Below are 19,028 nucleotides of genomic sequence, written 5' to 3'. Positions count from 1 at the left end.
CGAAAAAGGATGCTAAAATTGGCATTATCCCAATTAGGATAATATAATATACCAACAATAACTGTTTTTGTTTTATTATCCTCACGATGTTCAGGATGCTTCAGACCCCAAGAACTGTTGCATCCAACAGGGTCAGACTTCGACAACACATTGGTTCTTTTCTTCTTGTATTGTTTAATAGGTGACAATAGTCTGCCTTAGCTTCTTGCATCAGGTCTGAAAGTCTGAACCAAACAAGTGTTCTCACTTAACAAAATAACCGAACCAACCACGGTTGAGCCCTAGGTTGGACCAAATCTTGGTCCTTTGGTCCAGACAGTGGTTTGCAGCAACTTTCACACCTATTTTTATAACCATTTTGGTATGGATCAAACCAGGTAAGAGGGAGTGATGCCACCTGAGCTTTTCTTTTTGCCACCTGAGTTTTTATTTTTCCATCAACGTGGAGTTTATTCCTCCTTTGGTGCTCCTCTGCTTTTTTGCACATTGCAGTGAAGATTTGATTGCATTAAAGAGGCCAAGTTAAATGATGAGCTTTGGATCACAAACTCCACTTTGACTCATCCTTGAAGAATTGTATGGAGCACCATCAATCCAACTGACGACCATAGACCAATATGAAGAGTAGATCCGGAGCAACCTATTCTGGAAATAGGTTCTGGAATTCTGGAAATAACTTATACTGAAATATCAAGCTGATCAGTTGAACCCCTATTACGAATGCACTTTGACATTGTGTACATGCAAGCTCAGTAAAAAGATGATTTAGCCCTAAACAGAGTAAAGTAGACCTTCAATAAACAGACCACACCCCAAGTTGTAGGTTTTACGCTTTCTTAACATTTGCAATATGATACATAAAGGTAGTCCAGTGTTATATATCACTTCATGCAAATCACATATAAAAAAAAAAGAAACAGACCACACAACTGTTGAGATCCAGTAATACAATTGTACAGTACCTGATACATCAATGAATGCTTTGAACATTGCATTGAACATTGCATTGAACAACACTTATAGTAACAAACCAACCTAACCTGCACGATGCAGAGTGGTCCGCCACAAACATACTGCTCTTCAGACAGTCTCTGTTACATAGACACTCTGTTACAAGCTACTCTTTACAGTAGCTCATGTCAACTTACATCAACTTCCTCTCTTCCTGCCTTTTCACATTACATTAACATCCTCTTCGTTATGTGTTGGATGCAAGCAGATAAGATTTCTCTGTTTGCTTCCTTATATATATATATGAGTACAGCAAGTAGCTGAGAGCTTAGTTCAGGGTGTGGAGCAACACCTGTACATTTTCTTATGCTTTTTCTTTTACACACACTCGAATCCACATCATGGCAAACCAATTAAACCACACATCTCTTTCTTAACAAATATCTCAGATATACTGGAATGGTCGGCATTTCAAGACTAAAGGCCTAAATAGTAACAATGTTTTAGACTCTTATCTGAACTGAACTGTTGTTTTTGTCTCATGTCATTCACCTCTTTTTTCAAACACTCGTCCTAAAAAGAAAACTTATTTACATAAATTATTACATGTCTGATGTACGTCCTGATCTATCATAATACGTACAATATTACATTACATTTTAAACCTATTGATCATGTACAGAGTTCAATTCTCAGGTTTACAGGTGAGCTACAAGCAAAAGTGTAGAGCCTCTACCTCATGAAGAACCACGAGGAGACTACGTTCACATTACAAGACTCACTGACTAATTTAGATTTTTTTGCCCAGATCGAATTTGGCAGATCATATTCATAAATGCAGTAGACCTGTATCTGCTTGTAAAGTGAACAAACCTGTCTCTAAATCAGAACACCTAATAAAGACTGGTTAAAATATGATTGGGAGTGTTTGTAATGTTCAACATGCCGTCTCTTTAGGGACTCATTATGGAGATGTGCATTACTAAGTCACAGTTTACAAACTATTCATTGGAAATACATTAAAATATTTGTATCCCCAGCAGCACTGGACAGCGCTGCGTACAGGCAAACAGATTCATAAAATATGATCTGACCGCCCTACTTTATGATGCATGCCCACAAATGGGACACACATCTAGGACCGCATATGAAAGTAATTAAAATCTGATGTGATGTTGTCCACAAAGCCCTGAAAATTGGTTTCAAAATAGGGCAAATAAGGCACTTGACCTGTTAATGTGAACATTGCCACATTGTGAGGAAGATGCTAAACAAATGCTCTTTACTTTTTGACACCCGTCATAACAAATAATGTTAGTTTGTAATAAACAACTCAGGCTGTGTTTGCCTCAGTCTGCACAGACATGTCTATGGATGACGCAGCTAAGCACTACTGACAGACACAGATGTCTCTAGCACAGTTATGATGCATGTCATTCATCTGTGTACATTTCAGCTTAAATCAGGCATCACACATAAAAAACTTATTGTCTCCAGTTCTGTTCAGCTCATAAGTAGTCAACTAATAAATAATTACAACTCTTTTCCTGTTTGTATTGATGCTCATGTTGCCCCTGCTGTGATTTGAAATTCTGAGTGTGTATATTTCAGAATGGTTGAGGCTCAGGGTCCTCAAAAAGTTCAATAGCTAGACAGTCCATGTACTGAATGGTGCATTGTGCCAAGGCATAGTCCTCCAGTTAGTACAGATTTTACTTGATCATGATGGGGTTCGAACTCCCCAAAGGACCCATGATCAAACCTTCATCTGTCTCTTCATGAATAGGGAGTGGTGGAGTGGAGGCTGTAGTCTGAGAAGGTCCAGTACTGAAAGAGCCACGTAGGTTGAGGTTAAGGCAGAAGAGGTTCGGCAGCAGCTGCCGCTGGTACTGGTCCACACGCTGGAAGGCATCCAGCACAGACGAGCTGCCCCCATATACCCAGCCTGGCAGCAAGTTGGCAGCACTGAATGAAGCCGGTGCAGACTGAGCGTGTTTCAACTCCAGCTGATAGGAAAATCTAAAAGAGAAGAGCGAGAGTGTTGGCGTCTTTAATTGCGTGTGCATGTTGTATGTAGGTTGACTGCATCTGTTTTTCAGTGCTTGCAAATGTGTGTGTGTGTGTCTGAGTGTGGGTTCTTACCGTGCAGACATCTGTTGGGATACACTCCTCCCAGCATTTTGTACAACATATTGCAGCAGCTTCACTGTCTGATCTTTAATCCAGCCCACATCCTCCTGTACATCAGGCAGCCACTCCAAAAGTCTGAAATTGAAAGAAAGAGAGAAAGAGAGATTGAGTAATTATATACTGCTGTTCTATTCAGTCCAAGTTGAGCATTTGGACAAAACAATACTTTTGCCTAGAGAAGTCAGGACCAGTACGTCCTTTTCCAAATCCAGTGCAGACACTGAAACATATAATTTTCTATAAAACACAATAAGCTTCAATATAAGCTTTTTTGACTAAAAAAATCAGCCCAAAACCCCAGACTGTTACTTCACAGTCCTAAATCATTATATTTAGCTCCAACCCACAACCATAAGATCTGCTAGGTCTCATTTTGTGAGAATTTGGTGTTCTTGTGCAGCTCAAACTGGTGTCGGTTTTCGGTCTGGTCTTTTGTGACAGGAAATAACTGACTAAAAGCATTTCAAAGATGACTGCAGAGTGAACACACTTTCCTATAAGAGCTTTGGTACCAGCGCATTTCAAGCCCTCTGCCAGAAACAGGTAGATAGATGAATTTGGCAAGCCAGGAAGCTGAGAAACAGCTGAGAAGCTAGTGGGTGCTAGAAAAAATCTTGTTGTAAAGTTGTGAAGGTGCCATTTAAATATGCACAACACTCAGTGTAGCACAACTGACAGAAAGGGGAAAGCACCATTCAGAGAAGCACAGCTGACAGAACCACTGAGGACAGTCACAAAAGTATTGTTTGGGGGAGCACAAGCAATAGCTGTAGAAAGAGGACATTTAGGGAAAACACTAAGGCTAGCGCCAATGCTAACCGAGCTGTTGAAAATGTTGGAAATCTAAGCTTACTGTGAATAAACGGGAGAGCTTTACTCACCCAAATAAAATGTTTTCAGGAGAGAAATCTGTGTTGACTAATATTCAGTGCTCGTTTGACTGAAATGTTTTTTCTTTTAAGAATTTTTTTTACCTAGGTGCATCAACCGGCTAGAAGGGAAACATGGCGACACCCTTGTTTCTTACTATTGTTGCTTAAAATGCGGCTTATAATCCGGTGTGCCTTTTGTTTAAAAATAGACCAGAAAATAGACTTTCATTGATAGTGTGCCATATTTCTTATACATCAATAAACACCTTAAAATACTCAGTAAATTAAGTCTGACACCTTTCAAAACACAAACTAGATAATCATGCTGTTAATACTCAAGCCACCCTTCTTTGCCACATAACACAATGTTAGTGTGTGCTGACAGTAGCCACAATGCGCTCAGTAAAGTTTAGCATTATCCTGGTTATGATTGCTCACCTCTGTCTCTAAACTTTAAGATTTTTCTTTAATAGAACCACCAGAACATCCTCCCACTATGAGAAGATCTGTAAACTGTACTAACTACTTTAACCAAGAATAACCGTAAATCACCTGATACTCATCGAGACAGCTGACTCCAGTGGGAGGGTATAAGGGATCAAGATGGTTGACAGCATCCTGACAGGAAACATATTACTTAGAGACTCCAGGAGGGTACGTCTTTCTCTGCAGGCCTCCACCAGAGCTGGAGAATTAGAGAGAGGGATGGGCGTTAACCAGAGTAAAAATAAGAAAAATAATTATAGCATACTATTATATGTAAAAAAAAAATGCTTTCAGTTTTAGACATTTTTAATACCTCTGTGCAGTCGTGGAGGTAAATGTTCAAAGATGTGTTCCTCTATGTTGGAATGAGCATCATGGTGTAGCTCCCCTTCTCTTGTATGCCTTTCCTCTTCATCCTCATTATCAGAGTCTTCCTCACCCATTACAGCCCCGTTCCCCAAAGGACGGTGTGGCCGCCGGTACTGTAACAAACCTAAAAAACATTAAGCAAAAACACACACACACACACATATATTTTAGATTTTTGTGAGGAACATTACACACTGGTAGGTGTGCAAAGTGTTTTACTTCCCCTAAACTCTAAAGTCTAAACTACTATCAGAGACCACTAGAGGGCACTGCTACACTGATGAACACAACACCACGAAGCACTCTGGATTTAACCCCGCAATACATCACAGTGTGATAAGGCATATCAGTGACTAACATTCCCAAGAAGAAGCAGCTAGCAGTTATGTTGATCACCCATTATCAAAATATGATTACAGCAATACCTAACCTGTTTTCTTCCCTACAAAATGTTTTATGATGTTCAGTTCAGGGGGCTCTTTCCAGGAATAGTTCTGGTAGTAAATACCTGTATCCAGTGGCAGCCACACAACTATAAACCATGACTGATCAACCCCTACGCTTTTCAACTGCACGCTGCTTCGGAAAACACTGTTTGTTACCTCAAAAATACCTTTACTGATTGTGATTGAGTTCAGTTTTTACTTCATCAGTTAAAAGTTACACTGTGTGTAGATATGTATGGTGAATTCCATTTGTGACTGAAATTTTACGCATGTAGTTATATGGGACTTCTGCTTGTTTTACCAGCTTACGAGAGTCCTCTTTGGCCTTGTTTTTCATTTTCTCCTCAATTTGGAAGGCCCATTTCCTCCTATCACCTAAAAATTCCCCAACACTAGGAGGGTGAAGACTAGCAGACGCCTTCTCTGCTAGATGTAAGGCCAGCCACTGATTCTTTTAAAATGACCATTGATGCAGCGTTGCTGAGAAGGATCCGTGGATTACTGCCTGAATCAAGAAAGCTATCTGATGCACATGCATGGACTGGAAAGTTGTTTTTCCGCATTAATCAGCTTATGAAATACATTTGGTGCCCAAATTTTCACCTAAGGTCCTATCCAGACGGGATTAGTTTCTCTTGGGGATGTCTGTGAAAAATATTTCACACTTTTAGTCAGTAATAAAACTCTTGCATCCGGACTGCAGTTTTTGGCTTTCTTGGTCACATGACTTTGCATTGTTACGTGAGGAATTGGTTCAGTAACTTCTCCATTTCCACTCGCTGTTGTATTCATTAGGATCTCTGTGGAAACACATGCCCAAAGTGTGTGCCAGTGGACAAATACCTATTTTATCAAACGTGATGTGATGAAACTCAAGAGATTTGAGTCCGGACGGGACTAAAATTGTGATCATGAGTTCATCGAAAAACAGTAGGTAATTCAACCTGTCATTTTCTCAGAGAACATCTGAGAAAAACACTTACATGGTCATTCTGGACGAGAATAAAATCACAGAGGACCCCCCATAAAAGAGAAAATTACCCCAGGACCCCTGAGAAACTAATCCCGTCCAGATAGGGCTTTGGACTGTGTATATCTCGGTCTTACCGTTTATCTTTAGAAAATGCAGTGCATCTTTGTATCCTTGCTTGCACATGGTCTTCATCACCTGACAAGGTAACAAAACAAGAAAATATTAATTTTAACAAGAAGGTCAGTGTTTCAGTGTGTAAAATAAATATCATATATTATAATAAGCGCCTGCATTTGTGTGTATGTTGTCGTATATGTATGTGAGTATATGAGCACATATGTGTTAGAGGTTTACCAGTGGGTCAGGAGGAAACAGTGCTCTGGTGACTCTGTACAGGTTGGAAAGTGTGAACTGGATGGAGGTGTTGGTAAATCGGAGCTCGTGCAGGTTGGTGGAGCTGGTGTCTCGTGGGCAGATATCACTCTCCCCAGAGAACGGAGAAATTGTGATGGTGTTCTTCAGCTCATACTGAGGCAAATTATCACTGATTCCACCATCCACATACCGCTAGAGAGAGACAGAAAGAAAGAGAGAGAGAGACTTTTATAAACTGTCACTAAGTAAAATAAGAGCCTTTATGACATTAAAAACCCAACAAGCTAAAGTAGAAGCAATTTGCTGTTGTAGGTTTTACAGGGTGGGTGAATGAGGTGGACAATTAGGTAAAAACAAATATCATTATATCATTTATAAAGAGCTGATGTATCTGAACCGAGTCGATGCGCTTTCCTCCGAGCGCGCTGTGATGCTACTCGGCAATGCTGCATCAGCAGCAGTTCAAACAGAGGAGGTGGCTGACTTCACATATATTGGAGGAGGCATTACTAGTGAGGGTGTTGAGGCATTATTAATGATAGGGGGAGACCTAATGAGTGGGTTGGGTAATTGGCCGTGTAAATTGGGGAGAAAATGGAAAAAAATAAAAAGTTTAAAACCAAATAGGTTTCATAGCTCTATGGAGAAGATCTATGGAGATGTGCCAGTTTTAAAATCTGTTTTGTTTTCTTTATATGTGTGAGTTTTTTTCTGTGTTTGTGTTAAGCCCTTTAAATTGCCACTGTGGTGCCAAATTAACATGCCTTGTTTTGCCTACAACCTATTACAAAATATGTTGGAAATATGCTTATTTGTAGAGGTTAATAAACGATTCCAAATATATGCATTTTTCTATTTAACAAGGCTTTGTGATTGGCTAAAAGGAAGTGATGGAAGGGTCTCCGACCCTGGTCATATGATATTTTATTTCTAGGTACCACATCAAAAGGAAAAACAGCATCCTTAGGAACACTGTGACTCCTCACACACTTGGCAGTACACACACACGCACACATCTTTGTCAGCAACAGAGAACACAAGACACCCACACGCACAAAGGGCTACTCATACACACACATTTACACACTCGCACAACCCCAGAATAATGTTCTGGCACTGCTCTGCCCGATCACTGCCAATCCGCAGATACATGCACACACACGTACACACACCCAATTACATCCAAGCATCCTCCCTCAATGGCACACGTGGCAGAGGGAAGGCCTGTCTGTGGCCAGCAGCCTTGCCAAGACCCACAGGACACGGCGCTGGTGTATCACAAAGCCTAAAGAGCTGATGTGAGAACAGTGCTCCTTCTTTTACATCATGCAGAAAAACAGCACTGTTGGGTAAAGCCTGCTGTCAAGAGCAGCCAATACATCAGGTCTATTTTTTCAGTACAAACAATTGCAAAATAAAAATCTGAATCCTCCCTGAGGGGATTTTCTTCCCCCATTCAGTGACTCACTCACTCTGGACTCGTCTGAACTGCAGGCCTGTACCATCACACTGTGTGTGTTTTGTGTACAAGGTCCACAAAGTTTAGGTCTGCTCTCTTGAGTTTCTCAGGGTCATGTACATTTGCCTATAGCCTAGCAAATACTGCACATATCATAAACAAGTGAAAATAAAGACAAAGAAAAAAAGAAAGAGTAGAGAAAAGGGGCAACTCATAATATCCACCAAGGAATAAACAATACAAGAACAAAAGGTCAGAGCATGTCAGAGGTCGACTTTTACACACATTTCTATCCAACAGTCCAAACAGTGTTTTCAGTCCAAATATTTATTTATACCAGATGTTTTTTTAGGTACTGATCTGTTTTTAACTTGTAATCTATATATTTTTCTTTAAAACTCTTATAAATAATCTGAACCACAGAATTGTTCCTCTTTTACAATGATGAATCCCACTCTTCTAAATAAATAAACTGAACAAATCCCAAATGTGAAAGCATTGATGAAAGCCAGAATCTTTGTGAAAACTACTTTTTAAAAATGCTTTTTTTCCTTGATTTTTTTTAGTTAATAATGTCAAAAAAAGAAAGTACGGTAATTTCTGTTGATTGTATCATTGTTATGGCTAAATCTCGCAATAAAAATATTTGTAAAAAAAAAATGCTGTTATTATCGACATATGGAAATTCAGATATCACACCATAATTCTTATGTTTTCCATATTTTCCCATCAGCTGAACAGATTTAACTGAATAATGAAAAATTTAAATTGTCTTAATAATTTAGACTTTCTTTAGAGAATATTTGAGAACCTCATATGCTTTTTTGAAGAGTTTCATTTAAGAACATTGGGCCTTATTCACCAACTATTAATTTATGTCTTTGTTTTCTTCTACATTTATACCACCCTTGTGTCAGGACACAATCAACTGTAGCAAATAGGAAGCTAATTGTCATCTGATGAGGGGGTAGTGGCAGGCAATTAAAAATAGCTTAAACTAAATTGAATAGTCTGATGGTCTGGACCAAACAAGTTTAGGTGTGAAGGCAAAGTAAACTGTCTTCGTTATTCCTGGATGTTTTATCAACTGGTAATAATTACCAGCAATTCAGACAGTTTGCATTGCTTTATATGATCAATTAGCAATCCTTTCAGTGTAGTAAAAGTCACGGAACATAATGAGTTAACGGTCACTTTCTTATATTTCGATTTCTCTATTTTTTTATTTGTAAAAAGATTATACATAATTAATTTTAGCTCATAACCAGCTGATGTAGTGCATGTAGATACTGTTCACTAAATACTACACAAATTACATTATTGAATACTGTAGTGTATTTACAATCAGATTCAATATCAAATTATAGTTTATGATCTGGAGCCAACATACTCAATAGTGCCTTAAAGCATATATTGGGAGGCATTTTACAGCCATAGCTCTTATCTTAAGACACATTGTACATTTTTTTCCTTGAATCCAGCCCTGGATCTGTTTACACAGCTCTCTTATAGATTTGTCTGTGTTTGCACTTTGACATGTACAGATACAATTCCAGGTAAAGAACTGTTACAAACACATTAGATCTTATGAGACATCCTGTGTCTCTGATTTGAATAATCCATCTTTACCACATTACATAACTTTATTAGATTGATATTATTAGATTAGTCTCCCATCTTCAAAATAATCTCATACACACACTATGATTATAGAAGGAATTGGAAGGTTTATCTCCATGGATACAGACTTTGCTTTGGTACATATTAACTGTGATCACGTTCAGTGAAATGGGTTTATGAGGAGGATGACACATGAACACAAGCACTACTCACCACTCCCTGCAGGGTCGGAGGTATAAGGCCACAGTACACTGGAATGTATGCACTGCAAACACATGCCTGAGGACACACACAAACACACACACACACACACACAAACACACAAACACACACACACAGTAGAGTTTATTCTTGTACTTTTGTTTACAGACCACAGATATTTTATTTTGCTTTTGCATAGTCGAACCACTTTCTATTGTACAAGTTTCATTTTGGACAATCAGTAGTCATTAGTCATCTGAATAACTCTGTAATCTCTGTTTATGACAGCATTTAGTCCAGGTGTCACTGATCCCTTGAACTCAGATTGGTGGTAAAGTGAAATGTTTTTGCACTGAGTTGTTTCCCAGTGGCTTAAATTGAGAAAACTGTATGTGGATGTATTGTAATGTTATGAATGTAATGTTTTCCTGTGTTTATAATTACCAGTGAAAATATTAATAAATCATTAATAAATAAATATTATATACCAAACATATAATTATTTTCGAGCACATGTGTTTAATGATGCCTTTGGGTTTCTGTTCATCCATATCAACTGAGCTTCAAAGCTAGATTAAATTAGTAGCAGAGTTTAGTAAAATAGACAACTGAATTCATAGTAAAAAAAAACACAGCCTAAGTGATTCCCACCATCCCACAATTGGTATTGCCATGGGTAATCCAAGGTGGTTGCCATATAGAGGTGCTAGGTGGTTGTAAAGAGTTGCTTGTTGGGTGGCTGGTTGAAACTATGACTAGGTAGTTGCTAAGGTATCCGAGGTGGTTGCAAAGTTGTGGCTATACATTTGCTATGGAATTGCAAATATAGTGCAGTTATGTTTTTTATGGGCTGCTAAATTGTTCCTAGATGGCTGCTAAGGGTTTGCGAAGTTTCCAGGGGGTTGTTAAGGGGATGCTGCTGTGTTAGTTGTTATGGCGCATTTATCATAGGTCTATGAGCTTATGTATCATCATTGTATTTCCTTCCTAATAAACTTCATGCAGAGAGATTTCTGAAATCACACCCTTTTTGTCATAGATATTTAAAATTTATTTGGGCAACCACAAATGTTCCATGCAATGTAAAACCTTGCCTGTGAACAAGGGTACTTCTGGCTGGTTTCACTAAGTGCATTTAATTACACTCAATATTCATAACTATTTACATAGATAAGTAAACAAACAGCATACTGATTTCTTAGATCTGATTAAGACCTAGGAATTTTATTTAGTAATTGTATAGTGCATTAAATGGATAATTATCTATTTTTTGCAGGTATAGTTATTAAGTGGATGTTTGGGAATCCTGGTCTACTTCAAAAATAAGATTTCTGAGTTTTGTTTTTTGAGTATGACACAAAAACTTGACTTAAATACATCTTAAATGCAGTCTCTGACTGGTTCATGTCTAAGTACAATTTAGAGAAAGTCTATTTTGACTAAACTCAATTAAAGAGTCCCAGTAGAGAACCTGGATTTGAATTTATGTGACAGGCCAGATTAGAACCTCTATGAGTCTGTATGTTTCACACCCCTTCTATAATGTAATCCTTGCTTGAAATCACTCTCTTTTAAAATGTACCTGCAGTCTGATTACTTTTTTACTTTTTCACTGGGATTACAGTTATTGTTTTTGTATCCAGGTTATGTAACACTGTTACATATATTCTATTATTACCCAAATCTTCACAAACATTTTATAATTACATAATTATTATATATTATTTAAACAATTACATATGTATTATATATAATAAATAATAAATGCCTGTCTGTCTGTCTCACCTGCACCAGTTCCTCATTGCTGTTGAAGTGGGTCACTAGTACATTCTCCCCATCTGTAACGCGGGTCAGGGAGATACCCAGTCTGCCTGTGGCTTTCTTATAAGCATCAGGGGGCAGTAAACGGTGCAGCAGGATTCGCAAAGTCTTCACCAGGTTAAAGGAGGGATGCATTGGCCCAAGAAACCGCTTCCTTGCTTCCTTTGCTACATCAATGTTGCTTGCCCCGACCTCCCCTAAAAACAGAGTGAGAGAGACTTAATGTATTGGACATACAAATCCAGGATGAAAGAAGGTGGACTTTAACAAATATCTCATATTTCCTGTTTTATAATCCTCCTGTAGTCCATGATTCTGAGTTTTCCTGCCCCAACACGTCTGATTTAGCTAAAGAAGGATTTGCTCATGAGGGAAAAGCACATGCTGCCCCACATAGAGAATATGCAGCATATGTTAAACATGCACCAAGTGCACATCAAGTGTCACCGGTGGACGTCAGTGGACAAGACCTCATCACATAGCCTGCATTTTTAGCTCTTTGCCAACACAACAAACATGCTGGCTGCAGAAACATCCTCATTTCTGAGATCTACCAGTTCTGTTTTCCTGTGGGGTTTTGCATCACAAGATGACCAAACAAAAACTTAACATAGTGCACAATGTCACTATGTAAAAGCACCCATATCCTACATTTATCTTCTATATTATATTACCCTCTGGAAACCAGTTATGAATATTTAATGTATTTTTGGGCAGAGTGGCTGCCATTATGTGTTGTTTACCATTGCACTACACAAACAGTGAATTATACAGCATAATATGTCATTTTTGCATTTTTGATAGTTTCCATACAATGACAGAATAATACGTTTTTGCATTTTAAGTGTTGACATAGGATAAATAAACAAAATTCAGCCAGTTCCCAGTTGCATAAAACACCTTAAGTGAATTGTTTCACTTAAAGTTTGCCCTTAACAATCATTTAAAGATAAGTGTGTTGTAGATAAAAATGCCTTACGTGCTATCTAAAGGCTTTCTTAAGGGAAACCCATAAATGTCAAAGTTCTCTTAAGTAATTCCCCAAGTGTTGCATAAAGTTCCTTAATTGTCGATTCCCTTAGAATGATTTAAGGGAGCTAAAACCTCACCTTATCTCCAAAACAAAATAAAATATATATATAGAGTTTTTGAAATTAAAGATTTATACAGCTTACAGTTAATAATTTATCAGACAGGAGTGCCACATATATTATGTTCAATTCAGTTCAAATACTGCACTGTTTACACATGCATGTTCGTGTATGTGTGACATTTATCCAGCCAATATTCAGCTCTGGAAAAGAGAGCACTTCAGTTTCTGAATCAGTTTCTCTGATTTTGCTATTTATAGGTTTATATTTGAGTAAAATTAACATTTTTTTTATTCTATAAACTACGGATAACATTTCTCCCAAATTCCAAATAAAAATATTGTCATTTATTTGCAGAAAATGTGAAATGGCTGAAATTACAAAAAAGATGCAAATCTTTCAGACCTCAAATAATGCAAAGAAAACAAGTTCATATTCATAAAGTTTTAAGAGTTTAGAAATCAATATTTGGTAGAATAACCCTGGTTTTTAATCACAGTTTTCATGCATCTTGGCATGTTCTTCTAAAATAATGAGTTTCTTTGAAAACCTCTGGAATATAATCAAGAGGAAGATGGATGATCACAAGCCATCAAACCAAGCTGAACTGCTTGATTTTTGCACCAGGAGTAAAGGCATAAACTTATCCAAAAGCAGTGTGTAAGACTGGTGTAGAAGTACATGCAAAGATGCATGACAACTGTGATTAAAAACCAGGGTTATTCTACTAAATAATGATTTTGGAACTCACGCACGGGTATATTTATTTAATTCATGGCCCACTTGTAAGCCTCATTGTATTGGAGGTAGACATGTCTTGTAAAATTATATTACAAAATAAATAATAATAAATAAGATGTGGTATAGAATTATGCAATAACCAAAAGATGGGTTGTTGCCCTCGTGGCTTAAGGCTTATACTTATGGAAAAACTTTGTACTGGAGCACAAGGCAAATGCATATAATAGTAATGAAGGATTATTATGCAAAATCTTTACTGTTTCTGTTTCACTTCCACTATATAGTGAGTTATCTGACCAAGAGCGTGCTCGCTGTTTAGAGAAAAAATAACTCGCTTCTAAACTAAACAAGGCACTAAAGCTGTCTTGAATAAAGGAGGAAATGTGTAAATGTGTAATTTCAGGGTGACTCGGTCCTCCAGGGTCTAAACAGGCTCTGTTGTTGTGAAACTCACCCATACAGGCTCCGCTGACCAGGGCAGAGGCGGTCAGGGCTCCGGCCGAGGCTCCATAGATGTGCCGGGCGTTCTCCACCAGAAAGGGCGCCTGTTCCTGCAGACAGCTGGCGACCCCCACATGGTAAATACCCAGAAACCCACAGCCGGCGAAGGAGATATTCCAGGGCGAGTCGAGGGGAAACATGCTGAGTTTATCTTCTTCTCTTAAAGCGCGCTATGAGAGGTTAAAGTCGCTCTGTAGTCTTTAGGTTAATCTGGACTCTAGTTCAGGCCTTCATTTCACAACATAACACACCAGGTCACATCCTCACTCTGAACACATGCAGCTCTGTGTACCGGGCGTCAGCTGCTGCAGTCCGCGCTCACGGAGTGTAGATCTGTGTACCTCGGGGTTCACCGCTGAACAACGCTGAACCTGGTCCAGAAAGCTGCAATAAAGCGATTTAAAACGTGTTAAAATGGTTATGACGGGCAGTTAGCAGTCCTCGTGTCCCCCAAACCGCTTATCTGCGCGCTGTGGGTGTTGTTCAGTAAGTTCTCGTAACGCGGCTGGTTAAGTAACCTGTTTTGGAGAAGTTTCTCTCCTTCATAGCAAAGCTGTCAAACTCCGCTGAGGAGGGCCCTTCACTTAAATAGGCGGGTAGAGCAGCTCCGACCAGCCAATCAGAGGCCAGGAAACCGGATCCTCCCGAGCTGTCAATCAAACCGAGCGGCTTCCACGAACTGCTGAGTACTGACAGTGTTTTCAGGACCACAGCTGAGAGCTGAAGCGTGTTTTTACACTTTAATACACGAAACAGCCGTGCGTATTTCACTCATCAATACGTCACTACCCCTGGCTGTCCATTAACGTACTGAAATCAGTGTAATCTGAAGCACGTTAATGGTCTAATCATCATCATTACATGGCTTTTTCATTTGTTATGAATGATGTTTGCCACATTTGTTACAGTGTGAACGTCATGTCCTTTCTATGCTTCCCTCAAAATGCGATCTGTGAAAATAGGCATTCACTGGGGATTTTAAATCTAGAACACACTCCATCAAAAGCAGCAGCCAGTGTTTTTTCCTCAGTTTTATTTTGGTAAAGCTCTTTTTTCATCATCCTCTGTCCCATCATGAAATGTCCCCTGGGTGGGCTATAACCTGCCCTGCACATACTCATGAGTTCATTTAGGGGTGGAAGGAGACTGTATTTGTTATCTTCTATTATAAAGGGCAAACATCTTTTCACATTAAACCTGATTCTCAGCACAGCAGCTCCTCCTCCTCGAAATACGCCACTTCATCAGGAGGTAAACAACACAGCAGGACCAGCCAAGGTCTTTATTTCACATTTTAAAATATGTTGTAAATGAGTTAATGGACTGTATTGGATTATTAGAGTAGTAGCCTATGAAAAGCCCATGAGCTCAACAGTCCAATTTCTAAAAAACATTTTGCGGATAGGGTATGTTGTAAAGAGCACTCCAAACCTTAGTAAGATGGAAGCCATACTTTACAGGTAGTGCAGAGGCAGGCAACAATAATTATTTACAAATTTACAATATGTTTTGACTAGGAACAAAAACAAAGAAACTCTACAAACAGAGACAGCAGGGGAGCCAAAAGCAATGTGGCCTAATCTGTGTCTGTGTCGAATCTCAGTCATGCAGCTTGCCATCAGCTGCTGGAGGCCTGAGAGAGCACAATTGGCCTTGGTTTCTGTACAGTATTGCACAAAATTAGCCATTTCACATACATTTTTTGCTGTCCAACAACATAGTGCCACATTTTCAGTGCTATGTAACAATTCAGCGGTGCACTTTAATATATGTTGTGAAAAACAATGCACCATATCGAACATGGAATAGCTATAATCATTGGGTTGTTTGGTTTGGAGATTCATGTACAGCTTCTCTGAGAAAAGTTGATGGTCCTATTGTTGTATTATCTGACGCAATTTGCTGTTGCCCAAACTGCACACTACCATGTCAAACTCTGTTGCTCATAGTCGACATCATATTCCAAAAGTATTCACTCACCCATCCAAATCACTACATTCAGGTGTTGCATGGCCACAGGCATGTAAAACCAAGCACCTAAGCATGCAGACTGCTGCTACAAACATTAGTGAAAAATGGGTCACTCTCAGGAGCTCAGTGAATTTCAGTGTGGTACCGTGATAGGATGCTGTCCAGTTGTGAAGTTTCCTCACTACTAAATATTCAGCAGTCAACAACATTCATAAAGTGGTTGCCTATGTAAGATGACAGAGCGGGGTCAACAGATGCTGAGATGCATAATGCACTGAGGTCAAGAACTTTTCATGTGGCCTTTAGATCATCTTACCTAGTATGTAGAGAGCTTTGCATGGAATGGGTTTTCATGGCTGAACATTCAAGTCTTACATCACCAAGTGCAATGCAAGTGTTGGATGCTGTGGTGCAAAGCACGCCACCCCTGGACTCCAGATCAGTGGAGATGTGTTCTCTGGAGTGACAAGTCACCCTTCTCTGTCTGGCAATCTGATGGATGAGTGTAGGTATGGCGGTTGCCAGGAGAACAGTATTGTCTGACTGCATTGGGCCAAGTATAAAGTTTGGTGGAGGGAGATTATGGTACTCGGCCCATTAGTTCCAGTACAGGACACTATAAACAGTTTAGGGATGGCCCTTTCTTATTCCAACTTAACTGGCCTGCACATAGTACTAATGGAATGTCACTCAAGTTTATATGTGTGTAACGGCATACGAGTGAATACTTTTGGCAACATAGTGTATCTCCATTTTCTCAGTATCTTTTTTAGGTAATGTGGATCTGGCAGTAGTTCTTAACATTGTGTACTACACATTGTTGATAAAAATTAAATAAAAATGCTTAAAAATGACTTAAAATAAACACTAAATAAATGACATGGACTTCCACTGAAAGACAAAAAGGTTTTTTTCTCTACTGTAAAGTAAGGAGATCTGATGTTTTGATACAATACTGATGACATATTCACTATATGACTATAATACAATTTTGCTATGGTGTTGTTGCTGGTATAGTGTATATGCTGATGTATTTCGAAACACAAGTGATATTTTCTAAGAATGTGTTGTAAATGTGCTCTGACAAAAATATTACTATCCTTTGACCTCCTTCTAGTAGGCCACATCTTGCCAGATGTGTCTCGAGGAAAAGGTTTTACCAAGTATATTTGAGAGGTCAATCAATGGGCATCATAAGGGGGTAAGGCATTTTAGCTCATTTACTCTATATCTCACTTTAAGTTAAACACATTTCTCACATATGTAATCTGCAGTAGTTTTGTTTTTCTTCTCTTGTGGACCACCTGATTATGATTAATAGTCTTGCTTTTCATTTTCCATGTCAGGCACACCCAGTTCATAATGCTATCATCAGACAGCTCCAGTGAAAATAAAATTCTTTGGATTCTTAGGTGATGATAACTGCATCCGCTGCTGCTTCTTCTCTTCCCCCAGAAGAAAAGTAACGGTATCAGGAAAATATGCTGTCAGTCTCTGGGGCAGGACGAATCTCTGAGCACAGCAGCTGGGGCATGCAAACGGAACAAAACAATAACACAACATGTCCAGGCAAGGAATAATAACAACCGAAACACCAGCAGTTATGTGCAGTAATGTCTGAATGATCCTGTGTTTCTAATATTACTCTTTTCCTCTTGGACTACATGGCACTGCCACTGGTGATTCATCGCCAATAACTCTTATGATCTAAGACAGGTTCTAAATATGGTTCTAAGCTGGAGTTGGGAGAATGGTGTGTTTCTGAGCGCAAAAGTAGGCTAATCTGAGACTACATTACATCATAGGGATTTTCTTTTCAAAAGGGTTTTTAATCATATTAGTCTTATAAGAGGAATCACTGAACAGCACCCAGTTACAATAGGACTTGACTAATGACCTACAATAGGCTGCCTTGGCAAATGACGCCGTTTAGAAGTTTACGTAATATCATTATTTTACATTATTATATATGATTATATGGTAGTAACATAACACAGGAAGATGATACATCCTGAGCCTCAGCCAGGATGTATTATTGTTCACTCAACAAACAACACCAACAACAATTTAATACTGGCTTAACAATGATCCAAAAGCACAGAATAACTCTTGTGTTCATGGTCCATTACTTTAGCTGCTGATAAGTATTTAGCTATTGTCATTAGTTATTAGCATTTTATTCCAATAAAAGGCCAGATTACTCAGCTTCAATTCAGACATGACAAAAGTAATTTGATTCTTTTAAAAAAGTAATTCAGTTCTTTTGCAAATGTAAAATCAAAAATATTCAAATCTTTTTTTAAAGGTGATTTGAATCACTGTTTAAAAAACATTCTGGTCTTTCCATTGATGCAAATATTTTTATTTGATTATTTTTTTATATTTATTCCTTTTAATTTGATATTTAATATGGCATCTCAGGATAATAATCTCGAGATAATTAAATACATAAAAAATACAATAAAAAAATCTCGGCTGCATTACCTGCTCTAGCATTTAGATGTCATCAAAACACTATTCAGTATAATCAATTTTTTAAACTGGGTCCCCAAGGCAAAGTGGTCCCTAGAGAAGAGGGTCATTTAAAATGTGTTTTAAAGGAGCAATTTGTAGAAAATTATGGAGGACCAAATCTGCCAAAATAAATAAATAAATAAAATCGTATGTAAATCACTTAATAAAAGTAATGTGGTGATTAAAACTGTAAAGAATAATTGTAAATAATATAAAAATAAATACATATACCTAAAAATAAATATCTTAATAAATTGTTTTTTATTCATGTTTATGTTTATTTATTTACATAATTTCTGCATTCATTCATTTCCTGGATAATTTATTTCTGTATTCATATATTCGGTATACTCATAATCAGACACCACAAGTCTGCTTCTCCATTGTCACTGATTGCAGGTCACGTTAGCACCTGTAGCATAACATGTTCATATGAAATATCGATAT

General features: G+C 38.3%; 1 protein-coding gene across 1 annotated transcript; it reads right to left on the bottom strand.

The window, feature by feature from the left end:
• Window positions 1-817: 817 nt before the first annotated feature.
• pnpla2 (patatin-like phospholipase domain containing 2) lies at window positions 818-14,673 on the bottom strand. The gene is made up of 9 exons (XM_007235126.4): window positions 14,050-14,673; window positions 11,728-11,960; window positions 9,955-10,020; window positions 6,642-6,854; window positions 6,422-6,482; window positions 4,813-4,992; window positions 4,566-4,698; window positions 3,094-3,216; window positions 818-2,970 (listed from the first exon to the last, which is right to left on the bottom strand). The coding sequence occupies exons 1-9, from the start codon at window positions 14,234-14,236 to the stop codon at window positions 2,664-2,666; spliced, it is 1,503 nt and encodes a 500-aa protein (XP_007235188.3). The 5' UTR covers window positions 14,237-14,673; the 3' UTR covers window positions 818-2,663.
• Window positions 14,674-19,028: the final 4,355 nt, after the last annotated feature.

Source organism: Astyanax mexicanus, chromosome 2, assembly GCF_023375975.1.
Source record: "Astyanax mexicanus isolate ESR-SI-001 chromosome 2, AstMex3_surface, whole genome shotgun sequence".
In the NCBI taxonomy this organism is placed as follows: Eukaryota; Metazoa; Chordata; class Actinopteri; order Characiformes; family Acestrorhamphidae; genus Astyanax; species Astyanax mexicanus.
This window is presented reverse-complemented; position numbering and strand designations above follow the sequence as displayed.

Coding starts and splice junctions, on each gene's coding strand:
- pnpla2 (XM_007235126.4), bottom strand. CDS start 14,236: ATGTTTCCCCTCGACTCGCCCTGGAATATCTCCTTCGCCGGCTGTGGG. Junction 10,021..11,727: donor GCAATGAGGAACTGGTGCAG/GTGAGACAGACA, acceptor GTGTGTCCTCAG/GCATGTGTTTGCAGTGCATA. Junction 2,971..3,093: donor TCCCAACAGATGTCTGCACG/GTAAGAACCCAC, acceptor CTTCTCTTTTAG/ATTTTCCTATCAGCTGGAGT.